General features: G+C 40.7%; 1 protein-coding gene across 1 annotated transcript in view; it reads right to left on the bottom strand.

Moving 5' to 3' along the window:
- Positions 1 to 2,857: 2,857 nt before the first annotated feature.
- The window catches only part of LOC307168796 (uncharacterized protein C14orf132), a 33,114-nt gene continuing 14,053 nt past the window's right edge, over positions 2,858 to 21,918 (bottom strand). The window contains exon 2 of the mRNA XM_079889039.1: positions 2,858 to 5,227. Within this exon, the coding sequence (XP_079745165.1) occupies positions 4,997 to 5,227 (231 nt within the window). The 3' untranslated portion in view covers positions 2,858 to 4,996. The remainder of the gene's footprint in view (positions 5,228 to 21,918) is intronic.

Raw genomic sequence — 21,918 nt, 5'->3', positions numbered from 1 at the left:
ATTTGTTATACACCGATTCAGACATCTCGTGAGTTCAGTGTTGGACCGATCAGTTGTTTTAACCATTCATTCAAGTGAATCGGTTCAAATGAGTCATTAGTTCGCGAATCGGACATGTCGGTTGCCAACCGCCAATAAACACCAAATAAAAAGAAGAAGAATCGGATGTGTCATGTGGACGTGTAGGGTAGCCTAAGGCACGCGTTGTGTGATCCCGGCAGTTGAATTTTTAGCACAATTCACACTCCGCTGTAATTCAGGAGAAAAAAAATCTCCGAATGCTTCACGTGAAACTTCGGTCTTCCGCCCCTTTTTCTATCGTGTCAATTGATTTTCACAACCATTATTTGCACTCGCACAAATGCTCCCAAATATATTTTTAGGTCGCACAGATTAAATTTCAGGAGCATATGCGACCAAAATGATCATTACACAAAAACTCGATTTACTTTTTTTTTTAATCGCCCGCAACAAAAAATTCGAATTAATTCACTCAATCGATTTTTCGCCCAGGCCTACTGTCAATGTATGCTTGAGAGCAGAGTGAGTGCTGTCAGCTCTTGAGGGAGCTATATGCACACACTGCGATGAGTCATGGTGGGGAAGCTCTGCTCTCGCTTGATTATTTTCTTGAGTGATCAGAATCGAGCATCTGCACCCTGCAGCTGTCTTTAGGGTAGAGCGTAGACAGGCCTCCCCTCACACTGGAGGATTGTCATGCTGAGGACTCTTCTCCCCAGAGCTCTGTCTAAACAGTGATATCAAGTGTGACGGCTCCCTGTGAGCCTCCTTGGTAAGATGTCTTTAAGATAGAGCATAGACATGCCTCCACTTGCTCTAGAGGGTTTTCATGCTGAGCCCTCTGCTCCCCAGAGCTCTGTCTTTAAGAATAGCACAGGTTCGGTAGACTGGGCAATACCCCACTACCTCATCTGTCGCCCCTCCAGTTTGGATCTGGGGGTGATAATGAGGGAAGCATTTATATACCTTTGACTTGTACAGATTAGGAAGACTGGGCAATACCCCCAACCCTCATCTGTCGCCCCTCCAGTTTGGCTTGGAGGTGACAGTGTGGTCATAGTGGATCTATGTAACACATTTCCTAAAGGTTTGTGAGGAGTATGGAGACACTTGTTCATCATGGCAAAGTGGATATTGACATTTCAAAAGCGTCAACGCTATGACGCAGTGTTGAGTTCCATCGAAAGGGAACGTCTCAGGTTATGAATATAACCCTAGTTCCCTGAGAGAGAGATGCTGTGTCTCATTGCCATGCTTCAGGCATGCCTGCGAGTCTCCTTTAGACAATAAGCTGATGATGTCTAAGGCAGGCACCCTTTTATACTCTGGGGCGCTCCATGTGACGTCATAGGGCTACCGTCTGCCAATCAATTGGCACATTTACACATGCCCTATGATGTAATAAATGGGGTTCCCATGCATTTAAAAGGGCGCCTGCATTACATGTCATCAGCTTTGTTGTCTTCAGGAAGCCGCTTTGTGTGTGCATGGGAAAAAAAGAGGTTGTCCAAGTGAATTATTGATTGTTTTGAAAAGAAAACTGAAATCTGAAAACTTAAAAAAAAGAAGAAATATGGCAAGCTCTAAACAGATCAGGAAGTTCTTATTGCCTATTTGTTTAGGACCAAAGCATGTGCGTTTGGCTCTCTAGGGAGCAGGACTCACTGTAATAAGTTGACAATGGGAGTCAAGCGTATGCACCACGCTATTTAGGCCCCGCGGTGCCAATTGTGGGGATTGTAGGTGGAGCTGGCAGAGGAATTTGACAAGGGTGTTGCCCTTCTTCATGCTCCTCCCGCTAGCTCCATTGCTCTCATGCTGGGTTAGGAAGCCCTCTTCTGATCTGTCTGAGAGCATGTTATTGGCTGTGTCTATCTAGTTCTGTGGAACTAGATGTGGAGGGAGTTGAGGCAGATGTTATCAATGAGTCCGCCTCCTCTGCTGGCCTCGCATATGAGGAGCTAGTGGGGGTAGGCCAAATCACATTTGGTGATCCATTCTCTCATCTGTCACCCTCTCCATCACATTAAGTCTGGGGATTTGACTGCAGAGGTGTTACCTTGCACACTCCCTTCGGTAGAGCTGCTCTCTAAGAGCTTTACAGTTGTCTTTGGCCGAGGTCAAGGGACTAGTAGGCTGATATGACAGAGAGAGGGTGTGTACAGTTATCCCATTTGTTGTCTGCTTCAGCTTCAGATGGAAGGAGTACCATGGATTATGTATTAGCATGCATTTGTTCAGCATGGTGTAGTGGGTATTAATGTTCCCATTGCTTCAACACCATAATGCAGCGTTGAGTTTCCTTGAAAGGGAACGTCTTATGGTTAAATATGTTAACTGGTTCCCTGAGATGGGAACAATATGCTGTGTCACGTTGCCATGCTTTGGGCATGCCTGTGTGTCTTTCTTCAGACAATTCAAAGTTGATGACGTGAAATGAAGTGTATACAAACGGTGCTCCATGTGATGTCATAGGACTGCCATCAGTCAATAAGGTAGACACCATCAGACACCGGTTCGGCAGACGAGTTCCCAAAGCTTCAACCCCATGTCTCGTTCCCATCTCAGGGTACCGGGTTAAATACATAACCCTAAAATGTTCTCCATGATTGTTTTCACTCTTCCTTTACAGTTTATGTGTGGACCAAGCTGCTGATTCCAAAATAGTAATTGATTATTGATTGTAAACATGGACACTCACATGTTAATGTATTCTATTAATGACAACTAGATTATTGAGGTGAAAGTGTCAAGGTTTTGCTTAGTTCATTTTCAGAAAAGATGAGAAAATTCAAAAAGTATATGACAAAAGTATATGACAGTCGCACATCTGGTGTTCAATGACTCGTTTAATTCAACAGTGTTTTTTCAATACAAAAGGAAACACATAGCAGTGCAGGTGAAGCAGAATTTAGCTGAACACACCAGTGTTCATTTGCCATAATACATATCAGGCCTCTATATAAAGACCTCTCAACATCAACAGACATGACTTTTGCTAAAAATCTTAATATCTACATTGTTTTTGCTGAGCAGAACATTGCTTGTTACTTTGCATCACACTTCTAAATTAAGGTTTACTGTTGTTAGTGTATTTTGATTTGAGCTAGTCTAAATAACAGATTCTCCTCTATTAGGAACTGCATTGGTACCAGCAAACTTCAGTTTATTCCCTTAATGGAAAAGAGACTTTGGAGGACGTTTCAATCTCTCCAATTTGATCGTATTGTATACCATAATTAACAATCAGCTCTTAATCAAACTTCATTGTGGCAGTTACAGTTTATCTGCAAAGTATTTTTACATATGGAAATCCAGTCCATAAATCAAAGTCAATGATAAAGTGAAGGCCATTTTCCTGTTCAGCATATATTCAACTTCATCTTCTAGTGCAATCCATTGCAGAAAAGATGATAGATGATCATCTTAGCTTGGTCCCAGTCCATTTCATCCAAGTGAACCGTAGGTCTAAAGTATGTTGATCAGATCAATACTGTGACCGTCACAGTCTGAAAACTGTCCGGTCAATAATGACTCAATTACAAATCGTTTTTACAGAGAGTTTAGTTAAAATGCTGCAGATCTGACTGGTTTGTAAAAATTTGACTGGTATGAAATAACTTTCTAAACCTTTTTTAGTTGGAGACATTTAAGGACATCTGAAGACTAAGTCTCATAAACAATTGGCAGTTGCGTGATCAGAATTAAAAGAGAATTGATTAATCTTAAAACAAGAGTGTGTTTGCTGTTCCTAAACTACAGTAGTAAACTATCTTCCCTTGAAAGACCACGTTGGTCAACTAGCCAGCATCAGCAAACCTAGAGCAGTCAATTAATTCCTTTTCAGTAGGGATTGTTGGTCCAGTCATATGCTTTATTAAGGCTTTGAAATGCTCTAAAAAAGACTATTTAAAATATATATAATAATAATGAGCAATTTGTTTGGACAGTTGCTTTGTGCAAGCGGGCAGTAAAGATGTTTGCAGGTGTATGATGGTGGGATAAGAAGCCGCAGCCACTTTCTCCCAGACAGCATGAAACAGTCACCATAGCAACCACCACCTTTTTATGCTGAGCTCATTAAAAGCAAAGCTTTGACCTCTACCAAATACAAGCTGCACTTGTCATCCTCAACTATGGGGGCGGAATGATTTATCCGTATGAAATCATTTACTGGAATGCAGGTTTTAATTAAAATCATTGTGTGGTGTTTCTTAAATGTTAAACGGTACCTTCCATGAACTAAAATGGTGATTTTACTATGTGGATATTTAAGTGAAGAGATTGTCTCCTAATTGAAGTATCCTGGGGGCAAAAAATTAAATAATACATAAAAAATAAACCAATGTGTAAAAATTCCCCACGAATTAAGAAAAATTTAAATGCTTTTATCGTTTATTATCTGTTTTAGACCAATGTTAAAATATTAGTATAAAAAAAAAAGGGTTTAGTTTCCTGTTCTGGGCACTTACATTCTTCACTTCCTACTTTTACATTATTTTATGGTTACTTTTCCAAATTAGGTTTGTGGATTCATTTCAACTTCCTCATCACTGCTCTAAAAAGGATGCTGGATGACTTCCAGAGAGTAGCGTTTGCCCTCTAGACGTTTAAAGCTTAATAAAGCATTTCTTATTACACACTAAAAGCAAAAAAAAAAAAAAAAAAAAAACACATACCAATTATTTGGCAAAAGTCTGGCAGTATTAGTCACTCAGAAAAATAAAAACAGCGGATTTTCCTCACATTACACTGTTTAGCATCAAACAATCTAGTTAAAAAGTTTTCAACATGAAAATTACAAAATAATTTCTGGAGCTTCTAAATACTGTTCTGAATAGAAAATAAACAACTAACACCGTGTACATTTTTTTTTCTTGAATGATTGCACACACTGTTCGTCTGATGAGGGCCCCGGCACCCTGTATTTGGGGACGAATTTATCTCCAAAGTTCAGTTGGTTTCATTCTAGAGGTCAGAACGTAAAGGCATAAACAACGCCCACCACTATAATGTTCCCGATGGTGGCGGTGATGGCGATCCACAGCCATATGGCATCTCGGGACATGGACTGTTGCTCCTCCTGTTGGTTGTGAGCTGCCAGAGCGGCGGCGTGGACGCTAGCAGAGGAGTTGAAGAGAGAGTGATCCGTGCTGTAGTCATCGTGAGGCGATGAGTCCATGAAGGCTCCTGTCATCACAGGGATCTGATGATGGAGAAGAGATAAGGTAAGACGGATGACCACACGACCAAATGATTCAATCTTCTACTATTGTGGTCTGGCTTTATAGACATCTTACAAAACTCGGTAACAATTCGATAGTCCTCTTTAGACATTTTGCTAACTATAAGTAAATTTGCAACAACATGTCAACTAACTCTCGTTAGAGTATTAGTAGACTGTCAGCCTTTAATATCTGGTAACACTTTATTGTGATGCTCCCCAACAGATATTCTACTGACTATAAGTAACTTTGCAACTACATGTCAACTTATTATACTAACCTTAACCCTAAGCTAACAGTCAACTAATACTCTAATGGGAGTTAGTTGACATGTAGTTGCAAAGTGTCTAAAGTGTTACGTAAAAGTCTCACTGAAATGACTGCTAGCCACAATTACAGTTCCAGATACAATCTGTAAGTGCACTTAGATGAGTTTATTCCTAGCCTGGGGAGAGCAGTTTAGCAGTGCTAAATTGATAAATGTTTAGCCTAAATGGTTAACATCCCTTAAACATCTTTGACATGTTAGTGTAAAATAAATATATTGCTTAAGTGAGTCAAATGTAATAAACAAAAACTACATAAAGGCCATTTTTACATTCATCTCAATAATATATACAGTACTGTATATAGTAGAATACCATTCAGTTTGAGATTGGTAAGGTTTATTATTATTATTTTCAATGTTGAAAAACTTTTTGCTGCTTAATATTTCTGTGGAAACCATAACACATTTTTTTTTTTTTTTTTTCAGGATTATGTGATAAATAGACAATTAAAAATAACAGCATTTATTTATTTCATCATGTGCCAGTTTTAGGAAATTTGCAATGGATCTATACATTTTGGTTTTGGTAGATTTATTGCAAATAAAAATGACACTAACGCCAAACTTTTTATTTTAATTAACTAACTCATAAGTTGAATGCAAAGTGAGTCGCTTTGATTATACAGCATCTGTCAAATATACACTGTTTAAGAAGCAGGAGAAATGCTAAAGTCTTATTGGATAATTATTTTATTTATTTTTGAGGTGTCTAAATAATGTAACTAGACCTCTTTTTAAGATCTGAATTCTGAATTCTACACAACAGGTATATGATTTTTTTATTCTCAGAAACAAATGCAGATGTATCTCAAAATAAATGTGTTACTTTCCATAAATCAAGATAATTGTTTTTTTTTCTAACCTGTGGAGATAAATAAATTCCCTTCACAAGCAATAACCTCAGGAAACAGGCTTCCCATATACAATCTGCAATCTGTCTTATATTTGTGTGGTGTAGCAAAAAAAAAAAAAAAAAAAAGAAAAGAAAAGAAAGAAAACCAATCTAAATCTAAATTGTAATCTAAAATGTAATTGCCCATGAATTTCTTTGAGGATAATGAAGACAGATATCCTCTAACGATTTTGGCTGTTTGTTCAAAAGTTGAAATATGATGAATTATGTAACTATTTTAATAACTATTAATTACTTCATTTAGAAATGTGTTTTTATGAAATAGGACTAGATCACCAGAACACCTCATAAAAACTTGATCGTCTAGATGTAGCATTTTATTGGAGTAGTTTTATTGGAAGAAAGGCATTTTCTGAGATTTAATTGTCTTGTTTACTATTGATTTTTTTATTGATTTGAAATTTAATTTCAAAGTAATGCGTGCTGCAGACATTCACATTCAAGGGAGTAAGTTTACGTACGTCTCTTTTTAACTCTTATTATCGTACATATCTTGTTAACAGTTAATGCACCCATTATCCTCTGACAGATACTTGAAATTGTGGACGATTTTTATAAATGGAAAAAAAGGTTAATATTATTAATAATAAATCATAATCACTGCTCAAAAATATAATAATAATAATAATAATTATTATTATTATTATTTTTGTTAAGTGAGATTTTTAACCCACAACTTTTCACATCAAATGCAAGAAATATACCTCTATTCCAAACTATATCTCCCTATGGCTAACATATACCATCATCTCTCTGGGGCTTTTTCATAAAGATAAATATAAAACATGTTACAAATGAATTGCATTTTATATTTGACAAAACTTGACTGTCTAATAGCCCTTATCCTCGAAAATGCTCCTTTTTAGTCATTCACAAAGCAGAGCTGTCATTTCCACAACCTTCACAACAAATTGTCTAACAAGTTGCATGCTGATGATTAAAGCGAGGGTTGTGGAAGGTTGTGGAAATGACAGCTCTGCTTTGTGAATAAGAGCGAATAACAAATCTGGCTATTTCCAGAGATGTGTCTGAGGTGTTTTAAGACTGATCAAAAGCTGCATGGGGCAGTAAAGAGTCTGACAGCCTCCACTGAGCCAAGATGAAAAGACGCTCACCACCAGGGTAAAAATATCACAAAGAACCCAAAGATGGCCAATTTCTCTCCTCTCGATTCAGCCTGACATGCACACCTGTCTGTGCTGGTTTGTGGGTGTGAACCCTTACAAGCTGCACACTTCACACATACACAGACGGATCCTTGTTCTGCTTCACTATGGCAACTGGTGACAGAAGAGAACAATGAATGATGGAGGCAGGGACGCTGTGAATGAAGAAGGATGACAAACTTAACTGTGTATGAGCGGCTACCAGTGAACCATCATGAGCTGATAAACAAAACCAAAGACGACAGATCTGAAGGCAACATTATGAATCATCCATCTCAGAGTATAATTGTTTATAATGTGTCATTTCACTCATGGCTGAACACTTTTTAAGCTGTATCTACAACATATTCAAACCATTTTCAGGAATCACACAAACACACACACACACACACACACACACACACACACACACACACACACACACACACACACACACACACACACACACACAAAACAAACACACACAACAATGTCTGTTTACTACAGTACATGCTGGTGCCGGTGCCAAGTTCTACCACAAACATGCATGTAACATTTTTATATAACATTTTTTTTTATTCAAATACATATTTATTTAATATACAATTAATAATTCAGTATGTCATGCTTCTGTGCATTTTGTTATTTTTGACAGCAATGTTTTTCATTTCGCTTAAGGTGAAAACACAAGTGAATTATAGTCTGCCCGGCTTATATTAAGACCAGAGAAGCAGAGCAGAATGTGAGGTTTTCATATTACTTAGGGTAAGTTTACACGACGATGTACTAAAAATGGAAAAGGTTTTATTTATATATACAGATGACAACGTTGTCAAAACGATCCCTGTTCACATGGATCAACGAGAACTACTAAAAACGCTGTATTATCATGCCAGGCCAGTAGTTGGCGATGTCACTTTGTAAAGAAGCACTACGGGCCTACAAACTGAACACGTAAGACCCATACGCATGACGTCACTGTTTTCACAAATGCACGTTTTTTGTAGTTTACACAGAGATGATACTGATAAGGGTATAGTTAAAAAAAAAAAACTTGCAGTTTGAATACCTTTCTCAAAAGTTTGTTTTTTCAGGACCCCGAAACAGCGTTGGCGTGTACATGAACAGCCAAAACGCATATAAAGTTTTAAATTTTTTGTTGAAAACTGTGTCATGTAAACTGCCCCTCAAAATTAGGCCTATTTTGAGATGTTATGTTGATGTATGACTCAGAGGTCAGTGATTGGCTGATTATTGAAGTCAGTGTAAAACAGAGGTAACTAGGCAGCAATCGATAGAGCACTGCACCTGCTGCTCCTCACTGACAGAACAACTACATCAATCTTTGAGGAGAAAAACCTTCTCTCACCCTTTTGAAACATAAAAACTGACGTACACATAAATAACAGTGCTAATAAATCAGAATGAGGATGTTCACTGGGATTCTAAATAGAACATTCTTACAAGAGTGCAGAGATTTTCCTTACACATTTCTCCTTTTTATGTAATAACATTGTACAAAAGGTAGCATATGAATCAATGCATGCAATCAAGAGTGGATGTATAAATTCACATTCTGTACTAATAAGCCCCGAGGTACATAAGGCACATAAAACATTAAAAAAATCTGCCATTATTTACTACTGCATGCTTTTTAATATAATGAAAGTGAAGAAATGCTGGAGCTTTCAAAATGACAAAAATGACTGAAAAACACCACAAGAGCACCATAAAAGGATTCATTCCAAGTTTTCTGAAGCAGTATGATAAGTTTGTGTGAGAAATAGACTGATATACTGAGCTCTCATTTGGCACGTTCAAAAAGAGTAGGTGATTTGTGAACAAATCGTTCTTTTGAATTTAATATTTTCAATGAATCAATTGATCCAATACACAAAACCAACCATAACGATTGAATAAAAATCTCACTTAATGGTCAAATTGCAGTGATTAATAGCTCACTATTGTCAGTGAATAACTACTATAATGTAGCTTGAGAGGACTTGGAATAAAGTGTGACTACTTTTATGATTTTATTGTGGTTAAAACTAAAGGGTTTAATTCCCATTATGAGATGCCAGTCTTAAAAATGTCATATTTTTGGATTTTAAATATTCAAGACTTTAAAATAACTCTTAACCAAACAGAGCACTTTAATGTCAAATGAAGCTGTTCCTTTGCATTTTCCTCTATTACAGTAAATTAAAATGACAAACAATTGAATGTCTTAAAGTGTTTTTGCAGAGCAAAAGTTCATAGACCATATAGTCTAATTTTGAAAAAAGAGAGAGGATTTGGAAAAGAAAAAGTTCACATTTCAATTGCTGCCACCAATTGATGTAGCATTGCAGCATGAAAAGGAGATTCAAGCTGTTCCCTTTTGAGGGAACTCACGCTGCTTCGTATGACAACACTTTGGGGAACGTCTTCAGTGTGACTGCGTCTGAAGCATGTGTGCAACTAGTTCAATCCTTATTGGTGCTGTGTCACCTTGTGACGTGTGACGGCATAAGGCGGAAACTAAAAAGGGAGGCCGGCAACGCAGCAATGTCAGTTTTTGCTCTTTAGCAAGTGCTCTATGTTGAACTGTCTGTCCTATTTGGTGTTGTTTGAAACTTGAAATGTTAGTATAAGCACAGCTGAAAGAGGGTGTCTTCCTGCTCGTGTTAAAACTTCGGGAGGTGACACGCGCGATCTGGCATCACAAGAGATGACCCACTGTCTGCTCTGGTTCTCCCTTAAGCATCCTGCCCCATGGGGCCGGATTCCATGGTACAGACTTAGCTGAAGCTTTGTCGGTGACCCCTAGTGGTCAGAACAGTGTAAATGCAACAAAAACGTCTTGGTTACCAATGTAACCCTCGTTCCCTGAATGAGGGAATGGAGACTTAGTCGATCTTACCGACTAGTGTTGTTTTTGGCGGCCTGTTTTAATTTGAGTTTTAGTCTAGTCTTTGTGTCAAGCTGTCATTTTAGTTTTTATTAGTTTTAGTCACGTTCATACTCTTTTTAGTCTAGTCAAGTTTCAGTCGACTAAAAGTCTGAGCATTTTAGTATTATTTTAGTCAGAATTATCCATGACTATTTTCGTCTAGTTTTAGTCGACAAAAACTGATGACATTTAGTCTAGTTTTAGTCAATGAAAATTGTATTTTAGTCTATTTTTAGTAATGCAATTCTATTTAACCCAGTTAATATAGTGTACCACTATGGAAAAATAGCAAAAATAGTGAACAGAAAAGTAACACTCCTCTCATTCGTGGAGGTGGAAAAACAAGTTCTTTGTGACATGCAAGATTTATTGTATTAAATCAAAAAATGTCAATTTTAAGTTTTAATTTTAAATGTTTGCGATTTTAATATAAGTACATGGTTAAATATTTTACCACTTGCTTGAGCAACTTAATGTATAAATCTATATAAAAGTAATGCATTGAATAATACATTTTTTAAATTGTGTTTAAACGTGAATTACGTCTATTAAAGAGTGTATATGTGTACAAAGAGAATAGCAATGCTGACAAAACTTTTTTTTTTTAATAAAAGTAGCTGATAACTTCTGGATTTTAAATAAAAATAGTGAGTATGTGTTTGTGGTACAGCCGTGGATCAGTTACGCACTGCAAATGCAGCATATTTGAAAGCAGTATAGCGCGTGCTGCTCCTGCACCGCATACACACTGCACACAGAGTATGTGTGAAACGGGCGTCAGACTTAATTTTGTTTGTTGTCGTTTACGCTAAATCACCACAGCTGCATCTTCTACATAATGCCGCGAGTGGGGCTTGAGGAAGTGACATCGCCTGCGTCTGACTCTGCGCAGTGCGACCTGATGCAGCCCCTGAAGTGAGACACAGGAAACAGAAATACTGCAAAATAATAATAACGCGACTAAACGAGACGAAATAATGTCATAACATTTCGTCTCGTCTCGTTTTGGTCAACGAAAATGAAGAGACATTTTAGCATAGTTTTTATTTTGTAAACCACATTTAGTCTCATTTTTATTCATCAACAATATTACATTATACATCTGATTATAGTTATCGTCACATAACTATATGTTACGTAGGGGAATACGTAGCAAGCCGACATGAGCGTGCTCTATTTGAAGAGAGCACCTGAGAAGCTACTGGCTCAAGACGTAAGCTATAAAACCTAGCAAACGTATTAGGTGTTGCCCTACCCGCAGCTCTACAAACATCTGCCAGCGAGGCACCCTGCGCCAGCGGCCAGGAAGTAGCAACACTCCGGGTGGAGTGGACATGCAACCCTGGGGGACAAGGTACACCTTGGGTATCGTACACCAAGATGCCAGCCTTTGCTTAGAGACTGCCTTCCCTTTCTGCAGGCCTCCGAAACAGATGAAGAGCTGATCTGAGGTTCTAAAGCATTGCGTTCTGTCCAGATAAGTCCGTAAGGTGCGGACTGGACAGAGAAAAGCTAGGGTTCTCCAGGGGCAGCGCTTGCAAGTTCACCACTTGATCTCGAAAGGGAGTAGTGGGAACTTTTGGCACATATCCAGGCCGAGGTCTCAGTGCTACCTGAGAGTCAGCCGGCCCGAATTCCAGGCACGATTCGTCTACCGAGAAAGCGTGCAGGTCCCCTACCCTCTTGATAGAAGCCAGTGCAAGCAAGAGCACTGTCTTGAGAGACATAATTTTTAACTCCACTGTCTGCAGGGGTTCAAAGGGAGGTCTCTGAAGTGCTGTTAACACCAGAGATAGGTCCCAAGAGGGTATGGAAGAGATGCGAGGAGGGTTCAACCTCCTTGCTCCCTTAAGGAACCTGATGATCAGATCGTGCTTCCCCAGGGATTTCTCACCAACTGCATTGTGATGTGCGGCAATAGAGGCAACATACACTTTGAGGGTGGAGGGAGACAGCCCTCGCTCCAACCCCTCTTGCAGGAAAGAAAGCACCGATCCGACCGAACAAACTCGGGGGTTTTCTCCGGGAGAAGAACACCAATTGACGAACAAGTTCCACCTCGATGCATAAGCCAGTCTCGTGGATGGGGCTCTAGCAGAGGTGATAGTGTCTACGACAGATTGTGGTAGACCCCTCAGAACCTCCACTTCCCGTCCAGGGACCAGACCTGGAGTCTCCACAGGTCTGGACGTGGGTGCCAAATGGTGCCCTGCCCCTGAGAGAGAAGGTCCTCCCTCAGGGTGATGGGCCAGGGAATGGCTGAAGAGAGGAGTATGAGTTCGGAGAACCAGGTCCGGTTGGGCCAATAAGGGGCAGCTAGCAAGACCTGCTCCTCTTCCTCCCTGACTCTGCACAGTAACTGTGGAATTAGGCTCACCGGGGGAAACGCATACTTGCGTAGACCCGTCGGCCAGCTGTGTGCCAGTGCATCCACACCGAGAGAGCCCTTGGTTAGTGAATAAAACAACTGACAGTGGGTCGTTTCTGGAGAGGCAAACAGGTATACCTGTGCGGCCCTGAAACAATCCCAGATCAGTTGAACCGACTGGGGGTGGAGTCGCCATTTCGTAGGCTTTATTTGCTGTCGTGAGAGCCTGTCGAAGGCACGATTGAGCAAACCTGGAATATGAATGGCACGAAGCGACCTCAGATGCTTCTGACTCCACCAAAGGAGGAGACGGGCGAGTTGTGTCAGATGACGTGAACGTGCACCACCTTGCTTGTTGATGTACGACACGGTTGTGGTATTGTCCGATCTGACCAGTACATGCTTGCCGAGAGCGGCGTTTTGAGGCGTCTCAAAGCAAGTAGTACCGCTAACAATTCGAGGCAATTGATATGCCAATGCAGCTGAGGACCTGTCCAGCGTCCTGCTACTGCATACCCATCGTACGTGGCCCCCAACCTGTCTTGGAGGCATCTGTGAACACCACCGAATGCCTGGACGCTTGTATCATGGACACACCGGACCGGAGAAACACAGCGTCTGACCAAGGTTGGAAGGTTTTCCGGCAAGTTCGAGAAATCGCAACCGGGAACCTGCCGTCTTTCCATGCCCTCCATGGGACCCGGCCAAGAAGCCAATGCTGAAGTGGTTTCATATGTAACAACCCCAGCAGTGTGACTGCCGCTGCGGAAGCCATATGCCCCAGGAGCCTCTGAAAGTATTTCAGTGGAACCACCTTCCTGCTCTTGAACGTATCCAAGCAGTTCAGCATCGACTGGGCACGATCCTCCGTTAGACGTGCCGTCTGTTCGACCGAGTCCAACTCCATACCGAGAAAAGAGATGCTCTGCCCGGGGGTGAGCTTGCTCTTTTCCCAGTTGACCTGAAGACCCAATAGACTGATATGCTGGAGCAGCAAGTCTCTGTGTTCGCACAACTGTTCCCGCGACTGAGCCAGTATCGCCAGTCGTCGAGGTAGTTGACGACACGAACGCCCTGTTCTCTCAAGGGAGAAATGGCCGCCTCCGCGAGCTTCGTAAAGACGTGGGGGGACAGAGACAGTCCAAAGGGTAGGACTTTGTACTGATACGCCGACCCTCGAACGCGAACCTCAGGAATGGCCTGTGTCGCGGCAGGATGGAGACGTGAAAGTACACGTCCTTCAGGTCTACCGCTGCAAACCAATCTCCTGGACGGACACATCTGCATATGTCCTTGAGCACTATCATCTTGAACGGGAGCTTGTAAAGAGCCCGATTCAAGATGCGTAGGTCCAAGATTGGTCTTAATCCACCTCCTTTCTTTGGCACAATGAAGTAAGGGCAGTAAAACCCTTGCTTCATGTCGGCTACAGACAACGGTTCTATTGCATCCTTCGCCAATAGGACAGCAATTTCCGCACGCAAGATTGGGGCAGATCTGCTCTTCACAACCGTGGAGCAAACGCCAGCGAATCTGGGTGGGTGCCGGTGGAACTGAATCGTGTAGCCGCGTGCAATGGTGCTCAGGAGCCAGCTGGACGGTCTGCAGAGGTCTTTCCAGGCTTGCAGAAACCTTACCAGGGGGGCTCGTGGCACCACTGACGTACCAGGAGGAGGGCAGTGAAGTAGAGGGCAGGGCCCCAACCCGGAGGGCCCTAAGGCGGTCCGGAGGGGGGTCTGTGTACGTATCACACTAACCTGCCTCCACTTGGTGGCATTGAGTACGGGAGGAGGCAAACCTGGGTCCTTGAACCGTACTCGTCTGCCAACTGGCGACACAAGAGGGGATTGAGGCAGGCCAAACTGATCTGGGGTGTCTGATAATCTGAACCTCTTGAAACCCAGGGTTGAGAATTTCTGTCCCTTTGGCGATTCGGAAACCACTGTACTCCGGAGAGACAATGGTGGAACAACAACCACCAGAGAAACTTTCGTCCCCAACCCTGAGTAGCCTATATCAGGGACGCTTACTCTTGCCTCCTGGACGGGCAAGATCTGACACAGCCTGGGCAGCCTGCCTATGGCTAGCTCTATGCTGAGGCCCGAGCTGTGGCGGGGGCCTAACAGGCTGAGCTGGCTTAGGGGGGCGCCCTCGGCGACGTGCTGGTGAAGTGACCGGTAGCGGCGACGGGGTGAGAGGTTCAGCAGGCCGTCGCGGCAGGGTGTGTCGGGCTTCCTCCACCTGCGACTGAGCTACAGAAGGCTGTTGGGCACCACCCACTGTAGCGTCGCCGAACAACCCCGTCTGGGAAATTGGGGAGTCCAGGATCCGAACCTTGTCCGCATCCTCCATATCAACCAGACCGAGCCAATGATCCCTAAACGCGCGACACAGATATTGTGACCATCACAGAGGGCTAGGGAACGACCACATCCAGTAGTGCACAGATGGAAAGACATCCTTCTTGCGGAGAAGAAAGATGAAAAACTCAACAGTGTTTACTTCCTTGGAATAACGCCCTTCACCAGTGCTGGAGCACACAGGGATGTCCGCGGCAAAACTCACGGGAAACCCCGTCAGTGAAGTACTCACTTTCCTTGCCCTTAAATCGACCGTCAGCCAACAAACACAAAGGTTGCTGTGAGAACAGCAGTTAATAGGTTCAGAAGCTCGCGATCACCACTGCCACACGCTGTAACGTCAGCACTGGGAGAGATTCCAACAGAAGTGCCGACACACACAGGCTTGTTATTAAAGTACACTTTCAGAGATATCGACATAACAATCGATCGGCTCCGAAGCGAAAATAATGAATGGTGGGTGCATCCACTTCCCTGTTATACCCGCGCTGCAGGGCGGGGCGTGGATTGCGCACCTGCTAAAGCTCATTTGGCTTGATTTGTATACTATATCGAAGACATCTGGCTCCCTGGCGTGATCCCATCAGTCGGTACAATCGACTAAGTCGAACGTTACCCGACTGAAAGGGAACCCAGGCCAAACATGCAAGAAAACACCTTTTACAAATCTATTGCAATTTTTTTTTCATTGAAAGTAAAATCTTGAAAGTGTCTATATGTTATTTTATCAATTGTCAGGGTTTGTTTTGTTTGTTCTGTGAATGGCTCAGCTAAAAGGCATTAAAGGGGTGATGAACTGAGAAATCAAAGTTTCCTTGAGCTTTTGACATATAAGAGATCATCATACTATAATAATATCCTGTAAGTTTCAGAACTGAAAACTACCTTGTTAGTCCAATAAAAGCTTTTATAGACATCAGGCTCAGCAAACGACTCGTTTTTCAAAGTGGGGAACTATGACGTCAAAGAGGATAAAACACCGCCTCCACAAAAGAAGATCAACGCCTTCTTCAACACGGCCTGTTTAGCCCCGCCCACCGATTCGCCCAAACATGCTAAATAACATAGGACGACATGATAGTTGCTACCGGATCGAGCTACTTACAAGCAATAAACATGCTGTTGACTAAATTGTGCAGTGCCTGTTTGTGGAAGAAGACAGTCTAGCTTCCTTCGGATTCCAGCATGGTTCAACTTTATTAAATCAGTCAATCACAATTTCCCGACACGGATCTGCCAGCAACATGTAAGTAACCATGTGTATTCTAATGCCTGATCTGCGATCAGTGATTTCGGTGTAATTATTCAAGTTCAGATATTTCTCTTAAAATCGTTCAATACTGTAAATGCATCAGTGACTAAACGATCAACTTCACATAATTTCTCGTAGTATTATGAAAATAATCTTTTTTAAAACTGTTATTAAATTATATAGCCTACAGAAAGCGATCAAAGAACGATCCCTTTCGCCCAAGCTATCAATCAAACAGCACAGCGCGAGCCGCGAGAGCTTATCTGGACACTTGCCAAACTCGTGATGAAATAATGACAGTGTTACACTACACAACGAAGCTCTTACTGTGTACTCACATCGTGTTTGCATTGTGATTTGGTGTAAGCATTTGTGAGAGTGCAAAAATTGCGTTGCAATGATAAGATCTTTATTCACGCGATCAACAGACTGTCTGTCATCTGCTCAGTGCTCATCATGCAGCAACCTTTCATGTGATGGAATAGATTTAAATATAATGCTTTAAACGATACTTTTCACGATTTGTTAATCTCGATAGCTGTAATAGTAAAAACGTAGTAAAAGTTTTCGAGAGAGTTCATGTAATACTAGCTATTTCATATGCAAGCATGTCAGCCAATCACAGCAGTGGGCGTTTACACTGCAGTCTCACAGCAGACACGCCCCTTAAAACGGAGCGTTCAAATCTGAAGCTGAAATCAGGCTTGGAAAAATGGCTTTTATTTATAAATTATGACAATTTTTTTATGTAAAAATCATACTAACATTATAAGGGCACCCCAGGCAACATTATAAAATAATAAAACAATCCAGTTCATGACCCCTTTAAGAGACTATTAACTTCCATTACTCATTTTAATTATATCAATGTCTAACTAAAATGTCTACAAATGTATAAAATTGATCAGTTATCAGGTACAACCCACAGAGATCATTGGTTCAGAGGTGAACCATTGAAATTTCGAAACATTTCGAAACAGTCATGACGTAATGAAGCCTCGTTTACTGAAATCACGTGACTCTGGGAGTTTGATACAAGCTCCGAACCATTGATTGGGAACAAAAGATTTGTAAAGGTTTCGAAGCTTCATGAAGCAGTGTTTTGAAATTGCCATCACTTGTACCATTCAGGACTGGACTAGTTACACACGTGCTTCAGATGCAGTCACGCTGAAGGCGTTCCCCAAAGTGTCATCATATGATGCAGCAACTCTTCTAAGGGAACAAGGGCTACAGTCGTAACCCGAGACGTTTATCATCATCATTGTTTTTCATATGAAAGTAATATGCAATTAATTTATGAAAGTAAAATGAATGTATTTTGTTTGAAAACATTTAATTTCATATTGATGATGTTTTGTTATGGCTTATATATATATATATATATATATATATATATATATATATGTGTGTGTGTGTGTGTGTGTGTGTGTCTGTGTGTAAAAAAAATCTGAATTAAAGCTGCAAGCAGCGATGAAAGGGCCCTCGCACCCGTGCCATCAACACTCGGTGGCTTTAGGAAGGCAGAGCATGGTTGGGAAATGTACATTTAAGGAGGTATATATAGTAAGAGTATGTCAAAGTCAGTTACAAAATGTTTTGTATAATGGTGATAATAGCATGCTTCATGACTCAGCTAAGTGTTGCTAGCATGTTCAGTCTGTTTCTAGCATGCTTAGTACACAATAATTATGTGGTTAGTACTGCATTACTGTGTTAACCATGTCAGTTTCTGTTGCCAGTAGGTGGCGTTATGACTATAACTGAATATGAGCATGGATGTGTGTTCAGGACAGAACTCTTATCAAACATGTGAAGTTTGGTGCAAATTGGACATTGCCTTCTTGAGTAACAACAAAGTCATGTTTCATTGAATTAGCATTCTTTAGAACTTAGCTAAGCATTGTTAGCATGTTTTAACATGTTGCTAGAACGGCATCAACGTGTTAAACATGTCACTTCCTGTTGCCAGTTGGTGGCGCTATTACTATAACTGAACATTCTCATGTAGATGTGTTCAGGCCATGACTCTTATCAAAAGTGTGAAGTTTGGGGCAGATTGGACATTCCATGCCTGAGTTACAGCAAATTCCTATTTAATTGCAATAATAGCATGCTTTAGCACTTGGCTAAGAGTTTGCTAGCATGTTTTAGCATGTTTCTAGTATGTTGTTAGCATGTTTAACACTTGCTGGCACTTTTTTATATGTTATTAGGAGTCCACAACAGTGTTAAACATGTCACTTCCTGTTGCCAGCAGGTGGCGCTATGACTGTAACTGAATATAAGCATGGTCATGTGTTCAGGACAGAACGCTTATCAAAAGTGTGAAGTTTGGGGCAGATTGGACATTCCATGCCTGAGTTACAGCAAATTCATATTTAATTGCAGTAATATCATTCTTTAGCACTTAGCTAAGTGTTTGCTATTATGTTTTAGCATGTCTCTAGTATGTTGGTAGGATGTTTAGCACCTACTGGCATTTTTTTATATGTTATTAGGAGTCAAGAACAGTGTTAAACGTCACTTCCTGTTGCCAGCAGGTGGCGCTATGACTATAACTAAATATGAGCATGGACATGTGTTCAAGAGATAACTCTTATCAAACGTGTGACGTTTGGGGTAGATTGTACATTGCCTTCTTGAGTAACAACAAAGTCCTGTTTCATTGAATTAGCATGCTTTAGCACTTAGCTAAGTATTGCTAGCATGTTTTAATATGTTTCTAGCATGTTTAGAACTCAATGGCATTTTTAACGTGTTGCTAGAACGGCATCAACGTGTTAAACATGTCACTTCCTGTTGCCAGTAGGTGGCGCTATTACTATAACTGAATTTGAGCATAGGCATGCGTTCAGGCCATGATTCTTATCAAACATGTGAAGTTTGGGGCAGATTGGACGTTCCATGCCTGAGTTACAGCAAATTCCTATTTAATTGCAGTAATAGCATGCTTTATCACTTAGCTAAGTGTTTGCTAGCATGTTTCTAGTATGTTGCTAACCTGTTTAGCACTTGCTGGCTCTTTTATATATGTTATTAGGAGACCACAACAGTGTTAAACATGTCACTTCCTGTTGACAGCAGGTGGCGCTATTACTATAACTGAATATTCTCATGTAGATGTGTTCAGGCCATGACTCTTATCAAACGTGTGAAGTTTGGGGCAGATTGGACATTCCATGCCTGTGTTACAGCAAATTCCTATTTAATTGCAGCAATAGCATGCTTTAGCACTTAGCTAAGTGTTTGCTAGCATGTTTTAGCATGTTTCTAGTATGTTGTTAGCATGTTTAGCACTTGCTGGCACTTTTTTTATATGTTTTTATATGTCCACAACAGTGTTTAACATGTCACTTCCTGTTGCCAGCAGGTGGCACTATGACTGTAACTGAATATGAGCATGGTCATGTGTTCAGGACAGAACGTTTATTAAAAGTGTGAAGTTTGGCGCATATTGGACATTGCCTTCTTGAGTAACAACAACATCCTGTTTCATTGAATTAGCATGCTTTAGCACTTAGCTAAGTATTGCTAGCATGTTTTAACATGTTTCTAGCATGTTTAGACCTCAATGGCATTTTTAACATGTTGCTAGAATGGCATCAACGTGTTAAACATGACACTTCCTGTTGCCAGTAGGTGGCGCTATTACTATAACTGAATATTATCATGTAGATGTGTTCAGGACAGAACGCTTATCAAAAGTGTGAAGTTTGGGGCAGATTGGACATTCCATGCCTGAGTTACAGCAAATTCCTATTTAATTGCAATAATAGCATGCTTTAGCACTTAGCTAAGAGTTTGCTAGCATGTTTTAGCATGCTTCTAGTATGTTGTTAGCATGTTTCGCACTTGCTGGCACTTTTTTATATGTTATTAGGAGTCCATAACAGTGTTAAACATGTCACTTCCTGTTGCCAGCAGGTGGCGCTATGACTATAACTGAATATGAGCATGGCCATGTGTTCAGGACAGAACTCTTATCAAACGTGTGAAGTTTGGGGGAGATTGGACATTCCATGCCTGAGTTACAGCAACTTCCTGTTTCATGGCGAAACATCGAAATTTGTAAGGCCGCCGAGGACCCGCCCTTCGACGAAAACTCAAGATCTTCGCAATTTAACGTCGCAAAGGCCTTAAGATTACACTCACCAAATTTGAAGATGATCAGATTAAAACTGTAGGAGGAGTTCGTTAAAGTACGAGGCCTGAAAATGGCAAAAACTGCACAAAAATCTGAGAGGAAGTTCAAAATGGCTGACTTCCTGTTGTGTTTAGGGCTATGCTCCAAGAGACTTTTTTGTAGGTATTAGGTCATTACACGTATGTACCGAATTTCGTGCACGTACGTGGAACGTTGCAGGAGGCGCACTCCGTTGAACTTTTATAGGTGGCGCTATCGAGCCATTTTGCCCCGTCCAATTCTGAAACCTATATCAGATGTAAATTTTCGCCAGTTCTGACGCGTGTGCAAAGTTTCGTGAGTTTTCGCGCATGTTTAGGCCCTCAAAAATGCAATTCAATGCGGAGAAGAATAATAATAATAATAATAAACAGAGCAATTCCAAGAGGGTCCTCACACCATCGGTGCTCGGGCCCTAAATATGCAGGGAAAGAAATGCTACATGAACATTTGATATGAAGGCTTTCATACAATGCAACTGTCACATGAACTCAGTATCTTGTCACTGCAGAGGCAGTGGTTGAAATTAGTTGCCTGGAGCTCAATACCATTCAGAGAGCTGCATTAAGTCTTAATGATTCCCATGCTTCCTGTAGCCTCTGCTCTGAGCGAAAAAAAAAAAAAAAAAAAAGGAAGGATTCAATGGACAACTGCTAAGAGCCCACGGGCTCACAATAGTGGATAGGCACAGGAGCACCTAATACAAAATAAGATAACAAACCCAAACAAATGCATACCCACTTAAACTGCATATTTATAGATGTCCATGGCTTCTTTATTCAGTCCACTTACTCACAAACTCACATGCACCAATAGCAAACAATTCCTGTCCTGTCCTGGTATTCTGAATCTCAACTTTCACTACTTTTTTTTTCTTCTCTACTCTAACGTTCTCCAACCTAAACATTCTAATCACATGCCAATTTTTGAATTGAAAGAATTTAATTTCATATTTAGAAATTGAAAGATGTAACAGACACACGTGCTAAGCTTTCAAAAAAAAAAAAAAAAAAAAAAAAAAAAAAAGATATATATATATATATATATATATTTATATCATATTTTTATAAGCTAAAAATTAATTATCAACCTGTAAACACTTATCTCCATCATACAGGTAAAATTAATTTCAAGTCTAAAAAAATATATCATGCATGTTGGTGAATGTATAAAACCAATGTATAAATT

Source organism: Squalius cephalus (assembly GCF_949319135.1).
Source record: "Squalius cephalus genome assembly, chromosome: 12".
Classification (NCBI taxonomy): domain Eukaryota; kingdom Metazoa; phylum Chordata; class Actinopteri; order Cypriniformes; family Leuciscidae; genus Squalius; species Squalius cephalus.
The sequence above is the reverse complement of the archived record's forward strand: the minus strand, read 5'-3'. Positions and strand labels throughout refer to the sequence as shown.